Source organism: Ptychodera flava, chromosome 13, assembly GCF_041260155.1.
Source record: "Ptychodera flava strain L36383 chromosome 13, AS_Pfla_20210202, whole genome shotgun sequence".
In the NCBI taxonomy this organism is placed as follows: domain Eukaryota; kingdom Metazoa; phylum Hemichordata; class Enteropneusta; family Ptychoderidae; genus Ptychodera; species Ptychodera flava.
Genome location: NC_091940.1, coordinates 13,689,844 through 13,705,534, shown reverse-complemented (window position 1 = coordinate 13,705,534; position 15,691 = coordinate 13,689,844). Strand labels below are relative to the sequence as shown.

The 15,691-nt window shown below is 38.8% G+C and overlaps 1 protein-coding gene across 1 annotated transcript; it reads left to right on the top strand.

The window, feature by feature from the left end:
* Positions 1-3,363: 3,363 nt before the first annotated feature.
* LOC139147521 (homocysteine-responsive endoplasmic reticulum-resident ubiquitin-like domain member 2 protein) lies at positions 3,364-14,838 on the top strand. The gene is made up of 7 exons (XM_070718639.1): positions 3,364-4,005; positions 5,821-5,898; positions 8,379-8,644; positions 11,093-11,239; positions 12,312-12,632; positions 13,612-14,455; positions 14,537-14,838. The coding sequence occupies exons 1-6, from the start codon at positions 3,868-3,870 to the stop codon at positions 13,991-13,993; spliced, it is 1,332 nt and encodes a 443-aa protein (XP_070574740.1). The 5' UTR covers positions 3,364-3,867; the 3' UTR covers positions 13,994-14,455; positions 14,537-14,838.
* Positions 14,839-15,691: the final 853 nt, after the last annotated feature.

The following is a 15,691-nucleotide window of genomic DNA, read 5'->3' as shown; positions in this document are numbered from 1 at the left end:
ACCCCCCTCTCGAACACATTTTTGACTGAAGGCCCCCCCTTAGAAAACTTAATATCAACACATATATTCCGTAAAATTTACAAAAAATGTAGCAATAGGAAAGACCTTTCATATCCTGGTTTACCCTGCTAGATTATCATCTAATGTCGATCGGTTCAATGAGGTAAAACAAACAAAATGAAATTCAAAGTCACAATGCAATAAAATGTAGACATAAAAGCTCACGCTATATAACCAGTATCCAACCACATAGCATTATTTGCTTTGGATGGGTATCATGACAGTAAGGGTTTCGATCTGACAGGGCAGAATTTGAAAGAACGGGGGAGTACACGCGGGAGGCTGGGGAGAAAGTGTCAGAGGAGGTTGTACCCTCTTCTTGTGTGATTTGAGAAACTGATGTGTGCAATGGTGCAGCCTGGTGGAATAGGAGAGGTGTTTTCAATTTGTATTTTTACTAAGTAAAACTGTTAGAAAACCCAAGGGTTGAGAGCGCGAGAGGGGGTGTCCCCTTCTCGAATCGAAATTTTTGAGAAATTGGTGTAAAATGGTGCAATCTGAGAGGTGTTCAAATTCATTTTGCACCAAAAAAATGGGTATAGATATATCCTGCTGGAGATGTCGCATTGTTGTTTTGTGCTTCCCAAAAACTGGAAAAATATCCCCGTTGAGTTCTACAACCCAACAACAAGGTGGGATATTGTAATGAGCTAGTGTATCGACTTATGGCCTGTCTAATGGTATGTTTGTATACTTTTGCTGGTTGGAACTTGTTCATGTCTGCAACAGCTTTTTGGTGAAAATGGCTAGAAGATTTTGGTAGATGGTGGCGTCTTGTTTTTGGATAACGAGAAATGCTTTTCTATTATAAGGAGATGAAAGCTACTAGAAATGAGAAGAGAGAAGAAATTTTAAATCTTAAAACTATCCAAGCAAAACTGAAATCCTCATGCACTGATTTGAAAAATGAATTTGGAGATATAAAGAGATCAGTTGACTCAGTGCGCAGGAAGAAGTAAACAAGCTGAAAGAAGAAAATCGTGTGGCAAATTATGATATGGCAGCCATATCTCAAAAACTGGATGAAATTGACAGTCGCCTAGATGATCTGGAAGATGATACTGATAGACTGGAATCATTTTCGAAGAGAAATAACGTTCGATTGTATGGAGTGAAAGAAAAAGAGGAAGAGAGTTTTGAACGATCTAAGGAGATAGGTTGTGGAAATTTTGAACCAGAATGTGAAATTCGCGCATTGGAGAGCAGCTGTTTTTTGATAGAGTCAGTACTAGTATTTATATATCATTAAATTTTGTCGTATTTTCATTCCTTGTCGCAAACTTTTGGCAATATCATATCCAGTGCTCCCTGATGGGCCAAGTTGAGAATTCGAAAGAACATCATGAATGTCATGTTTCCGATTTAAAGTAAGCACGCACAATAGACCTATAGTCGTAGAAAGTGGATGTGGTAATTGAGAATTTTTAAATTTTTGTTTAATTTTTGTTCCGGTCTTCAGATAGTTCTTAAAAACATGTCGCAAAGTCTGGTTAATTTGGTTTGACACACTCTCCATATACAAGCATATCATGTGTCGTTTTTTTTCAAAATATCCGTATCACCATCTCAATAAAAGGAACAGTACTGTATCATGTCTTTCGGTGTCTTCAGTGTATTTTGATAGCGTTAGACCATATCCCGTGATACCTTAAGCCAAGGGAATTGTCTTTTTTCTTTTCGGGCGGGGCTGTCAGAAACAAGGATAATATGGCTTGTAAGTTTTCCTATGAAATTCCAAAATTTGCAATAGTTTGCGAGTAGCATTCATACCCATATCATGTATATACGTCACAGGGTTTAAGGTGTAGATACAAGATGTCTAAAATACTACTTTTGCTGGCCTTTTTCGATCGCAAAAAAAGTGTAAAAAACGCCAGCTTCTAACATGAATGTATATTCCTCCGCTGTGATTTCTAAATGGGACATAACATAACGCGGTTTTAGTTCGTCTGCAATTTGTTTCGTTGTTTCGTGGACAAGCCCGGGCAAACGTTAAATTTCTTTCGTGGTGATCTGCTTTGAACCGTAAGATCTGGTGACGTAATTTCAGCTTCAGAGAGTTGGTTATGCTCCTGATGAAGATGAAGATGGTGATACATAATCACGATAAAGAACCTTTTATAGCTTTCTGAGATATAGATCACTTGTACATAGATGGTTGGACCGAGACTTAGCAGGGTCTTTGACGAAAGCTTTTCTGCTGATGCAGCTATATTCAACACGCAAAGTGAGAGCATATATTGGTTTTGACCAAAGTTGTCGTTGCAAAATTGAATTTAACGTAGGATCTGCAGAGTTAATAGGTTTTGAATATACCCACAGGTCCGTGGAGTAGGGGTTCGCTAAACTTTACAACTGCACAATAAGCATTTGCATCCGACGTTCAGTCATCACTACAGAAAGCGTCCTTGAGATCCTTATACCCTTGCGAAAATCTCAGTACAGTGTATTATCGTCTGAGCATCAAAACGACTACACAGGGACGGCGTCAGGTACTAGGTCTTCATTCCGAGGGAAAGCATTGAATCCCTAAACTGTAATTCAATACCAAGTATTTAGCATATCAACACAATCTATATGATATAATCTACATTGTTATTGTTGAAAATTGTATTCAAGTACGGACTAGAATTGGGGCAATTCATTTGTAACAAGAACAATGATCACTACCCACATACATGCTGTGTTGACAAAAAGAATACTCGAAATTTGAGCATGACAAACGGATTAAGGTCAGACACGGTAGTTGATATACAGAAGCAGAATACTGAAAGACTTGCCACATACGGTCCCTTTAATACATGTAATTCCACAGGACTGACACTGCATATTCTGCGACTTAAAATTTTTAAAATTGTCTTGGATGTGTTGTTCGTCATACTAGAATGCCAACATGTAAGGCGTTTGTAAGTTGATCATGATTTGGACATCCATGACGAGGAAAACAGAAAAAATATTAATGAGGTAATGTGATGTGGATTGGCAGCTGAAGAGAGGAGGAATTTTGGATCTATCTGACCATATCACACACTACGAGAACTGATATCAAAATTGAAATGATACAATTTGTCACAGATTGCTTTAGTCCTTCAGAATTATATAAATGTTTTATAATTTATAGTAAGAGACATATGTACTTTTAGGTCTTCAATGTACAAAAATAAACAGTATCTGGATGCCTGACACGCCCATTATAACATCACACATTCGGATTTCATTCGGAATTTTCCGACAATAACCGATCACATTCCACCAATAAGGGATCGCCATATCACCGTAATGATAATACGGACAATGTATATCACGTGATGCTGCACGATCATCAGCGCTGCAGCTGCCCTGACATCACAACCGGTGACGGCGGTCCACAACAGCGACTGCAACGTGTATCTTTCGGCTTAAAACTCGTTCCTTCTGGCGAGGGAAAGTGGTGTAACTCCAGAATTCTCAAACTCCGGAGTTTTTGTTTCCCCAGCACTCTTTTAACTTGCTGTACAGGCACAAGTTCCATCACACTGTAACGTCTTCTAGAACCGGAAGCAGTTCTCGCGTTCGTTACGTATGCGGCTGCGGGAGGCTATTTCCGAGATTTGGAGTACGCTTACGTATACTAAAGAAGATCGACAAAGGACATCCTATTTAGCAAATTTTCTGAGTTAAATCCCAGATTAACGCTATTTATACAATAAGCACTCCAGTTACAATCGGAATCGGGTGATATTCTGTCCGTCGCGGGAATCTACACGATTGTTTTTGTTCGCCGCTAGAGTCTAGGAGTATTTCCGGCTTCCGCGAACTTCATGCAATATGGACCCTTTCCAAACCATAACATTAGTGGTTAAAGCCCCCAACCAGAAAATTGATGACCAGACGATAGAATGTGTGGCCGGCTGGACCGTTAGAAAACTCAAAAATCATTTATCTGAAGTGTATCCAAATAAACCGGTAAGTAAAATCCGAAATGGTTGTAGTTCTGAGACCGACCAGCTCATTAGTAACACGTCGAAACAGGGAAGTGGGGTGTGTAAAACTTCTAAATCTTTATTTTCGGTTTTATGCATCAAATCCGAAATAAGTAACCAGTGGACGTGTGCCAGTGCCCATCTGCTACTCCTTCTTCATCACGTTACTGATGCATATAGATCACAACCTCCCTGTCTCCACGAGATACTGTAGCTGTAGGGCTTCCCTGACCACAGATATCCTTTTGGATATGCTTGGAGATCTGGACACCCAGGGCTCGAAATTAAATTTCAAATGTGGTGGTCCATGTGGACCACCTAACAAATATTTTGGTGGTCCAAATTAAAAATGTAGTGGTCCGTAATATAACAATTGTTTAAGATGGCGTGATAGGTTTGTGACGACATACATTCAAACGACAACTTCTCGCCCAAACTATGTTATATACGTAAAACTTGCATATCACCAGAGAGCTCTTTCTATGAATTTAAATGCTGTACCATTACATTTTGGTTTTTTTTGGGATCTGAAAAGGCCGAATTTGGGATATTTCACCATGAAAATTATAACCATCACCTCACATAGCCGATTGTTATTTGAACAAAGCAATCTAAAAGTTTAATATACTGTCAGCATAACTGTGTCTTAAAATTTTTGAAGACGACTTAAGGTTTTTTGACAATCACCAGTCATGGTTTTGAATCATGTTTTGTTCATTACTTAGTTTATTTAAACTACGAAAATTAAAATCTTTAAATGTATTTGGAAAAATCTGAGACACAGTTTGGAGACCATCTGTACGACTTTCACCTGTGAAAATTTGGTAGACTACTTGTCGTCCCTTGTCGACTTACACTATTTAGACCAAGAGTATCGTGCTAAAATGGAAAGAAAAGAAAATGGAAAAACACAAGAAGTTTGTTTGCATTCCTTTGTTGGCATAATTTTCAAGAGCGAATAATTTTTTCGGCATATCTGATGATACTATACTGAAAACTGACCACCTTCAAAGGCCATGTCCTTAGGAAGAAATGGCATGGAAAGGATAGTTTTTCGGAATTTTGAAGGAAAATACTCACACTAACCTATCACGCTATCTTATAAAGATGATTTTGAGTTGTCAGTTCACATACTCTTATGTTCAACATTATTCCGCCAGGTATCGGCTGTTAACAATTATGATGACAAAAATCCCACTATTTGCTCCATTGAACTTGAAATTCACAATATTATTTTTTCTGAACTTTATTATCTACTAAAGAGAGTCAAAATACTTCCACTCATGAAAACCAATAGCAACCAGTAACAGAACCCGATTTGAACACTGCCTGAACACGAATGGGCCTGGGCAGCGTTTCCGTTACAATTTCAAAACTTGCGTACGATTTTACGCAACTGAGTTTTTATTTGCGTAAAAATGCGCACGGTAGGAATCAGTATCTGAAATGAGCTGGGCAGTCTTTTCTGTAGAACTTGGGGTTTCCTGTAATACGCATGCTCTATTAACAAAAAACAACAACCTGGGGGCTTCAAGCTGAACGTTTGCCATGCCGTGATGCATGTCCGTATATGATCGTTGAGCAGCCCAATGAGATCATGTTCAAAGAAAATACCTTCTGACTACGAAATTAGTGTAACTTTCAAAGGGCCAACAAAAAGCAGATACTGTTCAAAGTCCAGCAAAGACATGAAGGGCCCACAGCACTTGATGGTTCAAGGTCAAATATTTCCCTCGCATGTACCACATTTCATATTCTTACAGAAGTAACAATACTTGTGTGTCTTGTTTCATTGCAGGCAGAGAAAGATCAGAAGATTATTTATTCTGGTAAACTTTTGCACGATCACCTGACTTTGAAGGATATTTTGCGTCAGGTAAGACAACTACCCTGCAGGAATGAACATCAGTGGACACACACAGCATGCAGCATTTCACTATCAATGATAACCACTATGTATGGGCACATTATTCAGAAACCCTTTTACTTAGTGTCCAAATGTTCATGTCCATAGATCTTCACTGGTGTCACTGTCAGCTAGCATGGTTGATACGTAGTCATGGGTACTTCCATGACTAATAAATCAGTGTTTCATCAAGAGAGGGGGACGGGGGATTCCCCCTCTGTTGACATGTTGGCACCCCCAACCCCACGTAATTTGTCAAGGGGGACCATCCCCCCATGAAATGGTGCCAGTCACACCTTAGAAATACAAGTAGAAGACATGAACTGGCGAAATCCCCCTAAATTTTCTGCTACAGGGAGCCGCCCTGTTGATGCCATCCTTGATGAAACACTGATAAATACAAACATCACAGATAATGCACCACAATATAAAACATGGAATCCCTTTCTCTAACATCCCCTGCCACATCACAGTCCAGGGCTGCAAAATCTTGTTCATTATAGTCTCAGGTCTGATGTGAGGGTATACTATCAGAGCCCAACATTTGTATTTTATGTGTAATGTCACATCATCCTCATTGTTTCCAGTTAATTTTGAACATGGACTTTAATGTTTGTCAAATTTGAAATTAAACACTTACTCCTGTAAGGTAGACTTGTTCACAGTTTTGACTATCCAGGTGCTGAAACTGGGTACATTGACGTAAATTTCGAGATACGCGCTATACATGTAATCATCATCAGTTTTGGAGTGTTCCCAAAATGCACTGCAACTTGAACGTAAACAAAATAAACAAACAAAATGGCCGCCATTCTCTGACTACGACGCAGATGTTGCCAACATTTTTTCAAGGGCTTTCAGGAACAAGTATATTTTTGATAACTAAATACAGTGGTAGAATGTTGAATCTTGTAGTGGTATTCTATGGTAATAATATGGTGGAAGCTCAGGCAAAAATATTCAAGAGTTGCACAGCGCAGTTTACCTTTGAAAAGGTGTGAGCACCTGACGTCACCGTCAGTACATCTTCAAAACTAACTAGGGTACAAATATCAAAGTATATCTGCATGCATATGTACAGTTCCTTGAGATATGTATGGTACTATGGACTGGTTGGTGTGCTGTATCATGTAAAGGGCCATCTTAGGCTATCATTTAGTTTAGAGTCATCATGCAGTGTGTACTGTATACTGTCACAGAGTTACCATATTGGGTTTCTTATGCTTCTTTGCTCCATGCGTATACTTCCCAACCAGGTACCAGAGCTGAAGGTACTTTACCACATTCATGGCGTGCTAGTTTTAGATATATGCTTATGGTGTAGTAGTTACTAGTAGTATTGTTTACTATCATGACATATGCAACGCCACAAGTTGCAATGCTTAGGGACCGTCTCAGATTGTCGCAGAAGTTCAAAAAGCGAAATTTATTCGTTTAGGGGGGGAGGGGGTTTGACCTCCATTCAATTAGTGAACTTCACTTTCGCACTTTTATTTTGTGATCACAAGTTTTCGTGTGTTTATTTTAAATTAAAGAAAAACTGCACACTCGTGCCAACAAATTTGTAACTGTTTCCATCTCGTTTGTGCCCAAACCCATCTACCGATAGGAACATTGTACTCTAAACATTTCATTCATCAAATTATATACATAGACAAAAAGTATAATCTTTTTAAAAATGTGCTATTTATAAGCGTCTGCTCTAACCACTAGATGTCTTTATTCTCACTTGTTATGCACCTGGTCATAGTCGTTTCAATATGATTGAACATGCCTGGGCCCCCTTGTCAAAGTTTCTTGCTTATTTACCGCCCTTACCAAGTACAAATTGCGTGTTTTCGCAAAGACAAAGAACAGCACAAGAGATGCAAAAAGGGAAAGTAAAATAAAATGAACTGTTATGCGGTATGCCCTGATAGCACTCAAATCTGATCGATTACTTTAATTGTAATGTGGCAAGGGGAATACGTCTATAGTAGCTATAGCAAAATGCAACATTGTACTCTCAGGCAGACATGAACATTTCGCACTTTTGAAGTTTCGTTTAGGGGGAGGGGGGAGGGGGTTTTGATCTAAACGAAGAAATTTCGTTTCTTGAACTTCTGCGACAATCTGAGACGGTCCCTTGCCCAGATGTAGCCTAAGACATCCTGGCTACCGACGAAACCAAACATTTGCAGTGCAATGGTGTTGCAGTGAAACCAGTAAGGTTGACAGCTTTTCGGGAGACATATATGTATTGTCAATAGGACAGTTTCTCTAAATGTGATGTTGGTAAAATTTTATCAAAGTTTCTTCTTTCATAGAAAATGCCTTTTCTTGATGTTCAGGGAAAGGTTAAGACTAGAGATTGTATTTCATGCAATTCTGCTTTATTATTTACATGTATGTTCACACAATGTCTATCATGCAATAACTGTACATTTTTCCCTTTCATTTCTCTATAACAGTATGAAGAAAACATGGCCCACACGGTCCACCTGGTGTGTTCCCCAAGCGTGAACGGCAGCAACACCTTGGTCACAGATAGCAGTAGCAGCGGCAGTGGTAGCAGCAGCAGCAGCAGTAGTAGTTTTTCGAGTCACAGCATGTCAAACGTGCCGACCAGTGAAAGCGACACCCAGCTTAGGCACAGGAATGTCGGAAACGCACAGAGTAATACAACGCAACAACAACCACAGCAGTCCTTCCCACAACAGCCATTTAATCCATACCTGTGAGTAACCAGTGTGTTTTATTTTTATTTGTCAGAAGTAGAATGTGTTTAATAATTGATGGTTTAGAAATGTCTCTATTTTTTATGTTTGTTTGTTTTTGACACTCACATTAATTTACACCAAATATTACTGTGAGACCATAACAAATACATGTGTGGTGCACAATTTATTGTTGAATCATCTAAATTGAAAAAACAATAAATCATATGATATTAATCAAATAAAATCAATAAAAAAATATGCATGTATTTTAAGAGAGACATCAGCATAATACAGGTATTGTGTCAGGGGTCACGTTATGACCAACAGCCAGACAATGTTACGTGAGCAGTGCTAAATTTCTGTAACATCTTTGCCCCTAGCATGCTATCCTGTGTTCAGGGTTTATCGTAGTATATGTACTTTCCCATGAAAGTTGTAATTATGTGGCCCAGCGTGCTTTCAGAATAATCATTATTGGAAACCCCCCATTTCAATAGTTCCGGGCTGCACTCCTTACAATGAGAATGGCAAATTACATGTACATTCCATTTTCTGTATTATCCGACTCGCTCACTCGGTGCAAATCCCTTCAAAAGTTATCAGAGATTATTGAAAACTTCAAAAGATGCGGAATACGGAAGGTAATCCGACACTGAAATTATCAGGCTGTGATGAGCAACCAATCTCATAGAATAACCATGCCAAGACCTGTCTTTGGCCATTTCTGGATTAAAAGCTTGTGTGTTCATCATTCTTGTTACTATTTATTTACTGTCACAGCGTCAGATCAGGTGCCAAGATACTGTCACAGTGTTAGTATTCAGTAGATTTACCTGCGGATGTTGATTTATGGATGTAGCTTTGTTGTCCTGTTTCTATAAATACACCCCTGTTAACTTGAATAAATACATTTACATTATTAGATCCACTTCCCTAGGTTTTTGCACTCAAAGTCTTTTAAGTACAGTCTTTTGGACTGTTTTACTGAAATACAAGGTCTTCAGCATGGAAGTTTAATAAACCTATATTTGTTCTGATGATGCTGATGTAGTAGCATAAATTATAGCATGCGTATCTAAGCCATTACGATTCATTTACGCCTTCAGCATGCATATTTATGAGATGTAACAGAAATTTACTGGTAGAGTGTTCCATAAAGTGTGTCTTTAATGCAACCTAAATGACTGCTAGGTATAAAGGTACATGTATGTCGGATACAATAGATTGTGTCCTTGTAGATTTTGTTTGTCAATAGATACGGAATATTAATAGGATATGATTTTGACTTGGTATGCCCTTTGTTCTGCTATAGACCCATGTGTATCTGATTCAAAATTTGCACTGGCACAATCTGCTGTGTGCTCAATGTTATGGTAGCAACATACCCCTTAAAACGTACTTGTAGGTATTAAATAATTGCTGAATAATCGGCGATAAATTTTTCATATAAATGTTGTGAAAATTACTACAGTTGCCTACTATTTATGTACATGTATCATTTTGACAAAAAAAAGCTATAATATACCAATTATATATTTTTGACATTTTGGGGGGAAATTCTGTCAGTGTAATCCAGCTGCCGTCTTAGTATCATTTAGAAATGACCGCCATTTACTGTACTGTACAGAATTAACTGAGGCCACCACCTTGAACCATAAGAGGCGACTTGCCTGCGGTTAAAAAAAAAGGATTCTCTGACTCTGTTCAGAATTATTTGAGGTGCTTCAGGCTTTACAATTGTGTTTTTGTGTGGTCTTTGACAGACACTCAGGTTTCTAATCTCGCCTGTGGCGAACCTTAATACTTTCCAAACAAACAAAAGTCCAAATATTTTCAGCCAGTTCCCTTATGTGGAACATGGCAAAGTGAATGAAGGCTGAATATTGGTTTATAAACTACAAAAATGTCATGATTCTAAACTCGTGCTACGCTATTATCCGGTGTTAATGTGAAATAAATATGAATTCAATATGGCAGATGTGTTTCAGGTAAAAAGACTGATAAGCTGATACACACGATTGTCGTCCGTCAAGTGATATTGGCTGACCAATCATCAACTTACACATCATCCTAAACTCTGAATGCCTTTTTTCCCTGTACAATATTTTCAGGAAAGTAACTTGTGAATTAGACAGCCTGGTGTTTTATTGTCGCATTTCAAAATTCAATGTTTCGTTGACAATGTCACTCTTCATGCCCATGTGTTATGACAGATATTTTTACATGTAGTGAGTATATTCCTTTGTGATTTGGGAACTTTCCATGAAATTATGGAAAGAGGTCATTAATAACCATGATAAAACCTGGCAAAATTGTCACATTCAGCATGACGAAGTACAAAAACCTGTATGCTCTTTGGAACTCACAGTCATTGAAATACTCAGTACAAATAGCTTGATGTATTTATAAAATATTGGTGAGTTTAAATTTGTTTTGAACATTGAAATTTTTTTTCTCCTGTCTAGTTATAATATGATGATGCAGTATCGACTGCTACAGCAACAGCAGCAGCAGCCAACTGGGATGCCAAACTACATGATGCAATACCAGCAACAGCAGGCCATGCTGATGCAGCAAATGTACGCGCAACATATGGCCCAGTATATGCAATAGTGAGTATGCATCTAGATATTTTTATAAAAACAGAACTCTCAACGAAACACAACATGTGCTGGCGTTGTTAGGCTGATACTTATATGAATAATTTTTCTAGTGACAGCTATTTTTATGGAAAGTATACCGGTATTTTTAAATGTGTATTCGATATAAATTTTGCAAGGTCAGTTTGTACTGATATTGCCTGTCAGGATTGTTAGGAAAGCATCTGTAAAATCTGTTATAGTAATAACCCTTTGAGTGCTGTATTTTTTCCCACCAAAACTTAAGTGCAACATTTTACCAATTTTTATGAACTTTTTTGTAACTTTTTTGATCTTTGGACCAAATGGACACAACATATCATTGGCCACAGTTTTTTTATTGAAATTTTGGCAAAAATTTGACAAAAATTGACTGAGATATATTTTATAGAGGCAACAAAAATTGACTTTGGCGCCCAAAGGGTTAACAATGGAAATTGCACGTTTTGCCATGAAAGGTACAGTACATTTCCATCACTGAGGGTCGTGGATGGCTGAACATGCCATTTCACATTGCACAGCAAATCCGCACATAGGTTTTACCAAACTACTGTGATGTGTGTCTAGCTTGATTGCAAGTAAAATAATTTCTCTCTTTCTCCCAGTTACATGTACCTTTGTACATGGCATGATGTACATGTCCTGTTGAACCTTTTTCCCAACAGTAAGCTTCCCTTAGTTAATGTCTAAACGTCTAAATTTAAGGCAAGGCATGGGTGTATGTGGAAAGTTCATTTGATAAGATGACAGTCAAGTTTTATTTTACCTCTGCATGATACTAAACATTTGACTTCTGGACAAGGCTGAAAATGTTTTTCAACAGAAAATTGTGCTGTCTCAGCTCAATCACTCACCCCCTTGTGGAGTAGATCATCGACTGTCATCATGTGAGTCTTGTTCTTTTAACTAGGCACTTTGAATGTCATAAACCATTTCAGTACGGCAAAGATATTAAAAGTCATTGTATTACATGTACTGCTGTCAGGTTTCATGTACAGATCCATGTACCAGAACACTGATATGCTGTTTTGTTTGTCGCCCTCAGCATGTCTCAAAGTGGAACCGGGCAGACTCAAGAAAATACGGCCGGCGAATCTCCGACAAACCAGAATGTTGCCGCGCCACAACCACAACCACAAGCCGCCAACGAAAACAGAGCCAACAACCAGCCGGCCAATCAGAACGTGAGAATGAACGCAGGTGTTGGGGGTCCACCAATGGATGATGATGAGGAGGAGATGAATAGGGACTGGTTGGACTATGTCTATTTGTTTTGCAGATTTGGCTTACTGTTGAGCATTGTCTATTTCTACTCATCCATCGATCGCTTCCTATTGGTCATGGGGTTTGTTGCGTTGATGTATCTGTAAGTACCGACCTTTGTACACGTACTCCAAAATTCAATGTGTTTTTGACACAGACATTTTCTTTTACTCAGTTTTGAGCAAAGCCGCCTTTTCTCCGTGAAAACCAAAGGCCAAACTACAGTTGTGAAAGATAATAATCCACTATAGAAAAAGATTAGAGACAATCCAGGTTTTCCAGGGCATATTATGACCAGAGGCTGTTACTCATCGATTTCCCCCGATTTTCTATCAGACATACCAGTGCCATGGACTTCCATGAATACCTGGATAATACTACAATAGTAAATGAGTACGACACAATCCATCATATATACTATTTACTCTGCCTTTTCCACTTTCAGACATTGTGTATTTTATGATTTATTTGCCTGTATGAAAATTAATGACTTACCAGCTGTGTTTTACATCATGTGCACTCATCTTAACCCTTTGATCGCCAAAGTCAATTTTTGTCACCTGTATAAAACATACCATAGTCAATTTTTTTCCAATTTTTGCCAAAATTTTGATAGAAGCTTGTAGCCAATGAAATGTAATGTCCTTTTCGTCCAAAATGATTAGAAAATTACCGAATAATTCATAAAATCTGTAAAATGTTGCTGCACTAAAATTTTGGTCAGACAAATTACGGCTCTCAAAGTGTTAAAGGCATGGTTCAGGTGTCAGATTGTCTTGCCAGGAAATTTACTTACCAGTTTACAATGTCAGTGGAAAACACAGACCTCGAAAACAAAAGGCTATGACACCTTAATAATGCTCTTACAGACTAGAACAAACTCAATCCCTGGGATTGAGTCCCTACTTTAAAACATTCAAAGATAGCTGCCGGAAGTCACTTCACAGAAGGGTTCCTTTAAATGTTGACAGTGCATCTGGCCTTTCACATGACCTGTGGCATGAATCATATCGACTTCAAGCTAGTCATCTTTCAGTCACCACTAGGGGCTCATCATTGATAATGACTTTCCTGTTTTGCAGTTATCAAGGTGGTTGGTTCAGAGTGCGCAGGAGACAGGTGCGGAGGAACGACCAGCCCGCACAAGCACCGGAACCGGCGCCAGCGCCAGCAGCCCAACCCCAGGAACCTGCCGAGCCAACGCCACCACCTTCACCGTCGCCAACACCACAGGAGGAACAACCAGCTCAGCCGCCATCCGACTCGCCAGATGCTGCCGCTCCAACGTCAGAAACCCCGCAACAGGAACAGGACTCCGGCTCTAACACGGACGCTGCAAATGCCGAACAAGCGGAAAACGCTGACCAGGAACCGCAGCCCGGTGTCATGGAAACGGCCTGGAATTTTGTGTCATCCTTTTTCACATCCCTCATACCACAAGGACCTACGGACTTCCCCAACTGATGTGTGTACTCAGGTGGTTTCCAAACCCTGGACTTCCAAAAACTGATTTCTGAACATATGGAAAGAACAGTATATCTTTGACTACATTCTACCAAGACTGCATGTACCTCTTTGCTTGAGCTAGACCTGTCAATCAAACTGTAAGTTTCTTTGTCATGATGCTAACGGGCTAACAAGTGGACAGGAAGTAGAATACATGTAAAATCTCTCACCTCAGTCTGAACGTGTCTCCTCCCTTTCTTTGCTAAACAGTACGAAGTCTATGATTTATATGGAGTGATAAGGAAAAGCTTGAGACTTGACAAGATCTCAGTTTGAGGTCAAAATCAAAAACAGAAAACTCGATATCAAGCCGGCATCTTTTCAATGCGTTTTTATTCACTAGTTTGTGGAGTAGTTCAGAATACAAGAATGAAGTTGTCAAGGTTCTGAACTTGTTCAAGTTCTCCTTTAGCGTCTCAAGTTTAAAAAAAACCCTTTGAACCCGGCTCGGACAGAAATGTCCGATGACGTCATAGAGTACCAGGGGGTCAGGGTGCAAAGGGTTAAAATAAACCCTGATATTTCAAAGGAAGCGCACGCTTAACTCTCACCCAAGTAGGAAATGATATAATTATATAAATTCTGTATCTGAACAAATGCAGGGTTTTGTGTGGTAGCATGCATGGATTTCACTTGCTAAGAACTGCACTTTGAAAACTTCAAAATGTGACAGACAACCCACAGTAGCATAATAAAAGATACTTTATTGTCATGTATAAGTTTATTATATACTAGACTTTGAGCTGCTTAGGCATTCTACCTGACAGCATTATAGATGTTTAAATATCCGTTGCTTAATTATTCTTATTCATTTACATTAATCATTTAACAAATTATGTTGTTTACTTTCATCAAATTGAAATGGGACTGCCACATTTGAACACAAAACTTAAAGATATATTTACAGAGTAACAGACAAGCCACAGGTTTTGTGTTAAACCCTTTCACCACCATGGTTTGTCCCAAATCCATTGTTTTCTATGGTAAAGTTGGACCTGTATACAGGGAACTGGGGGTGAAAGGGTTAAGTGGAAAGTTCCAGAGCCCTAAAAATGTGGACGAGACAGTTCAACTTTTAATAGAAGTGATAACAAATTGCAGATATTGCGTCCGGTATGTGCTTCAACATGAGCCCTCCCTGGCGCTAATGTAAAATGACAGTTCAGATCTGTGTTCTAAAATACATATGTGAGTCACAGTGCTCCTCTTTCAAAAAAAAAAATTACTTTTAAGTACATTTTAACTTAAGAAAATGGTTCATGTGATGACCAAAGTAAAAACGATTGTCTACTCTCAAACAAGAAAAAATGTAAAGTGAACGGCTGGCTAATCTTGGAATGTTAAAACTATGCCTTAAAAACTATCCACTGTTGATTGACCAATCAGAGTGCTCAATTCAGGGTGTTTTATTTACACGTAAAGCCCTGGTCACCAAATTCCAGAAACCAATGACAGCGCCGTAGTAAAGTACTGTCCAATCAAAAGTGAACATGTCATATTCTGTAGACATCTGGTACGTTTTAATATTCAAATTTGGTAATACAGCGGAAACCAGCTGCAACACAAAATCTGCTGTGCCCTAGGGCATTTATATAATGTGCCCTAGGGCATTTATAGGATGTTCCATTACATTGGAAGGCTATTTCACAATAAAAG

What these genes read in the sequence shown, in the direction of transcription:
- LOC139147521 (XM_070718639.1), top strand. Translation starts at nt 3,868, where the DNA reads ATGGACCCTTTCCAAACCATAACATTAGTGGTTAAAGCCCCCAACCAG. An exon ending in AAGTGTATCCAAATAAACCG is followed by an intron (nt 4,006 to 5,820) that starts GTAAGTAAAATC and finishes GTTTCATTGCAG; the next exon opens with GCAGAGAAAGATCAGAAGAT. An exon ending in CAGCCATTTAATCCATACCT is followed by an intron (nt 8,645 to 11,092) that starts GTGAGTAACCAG and finishes TCTCCTGTCTAG; the next exon opens with TTATAATATGATGATGCAGT.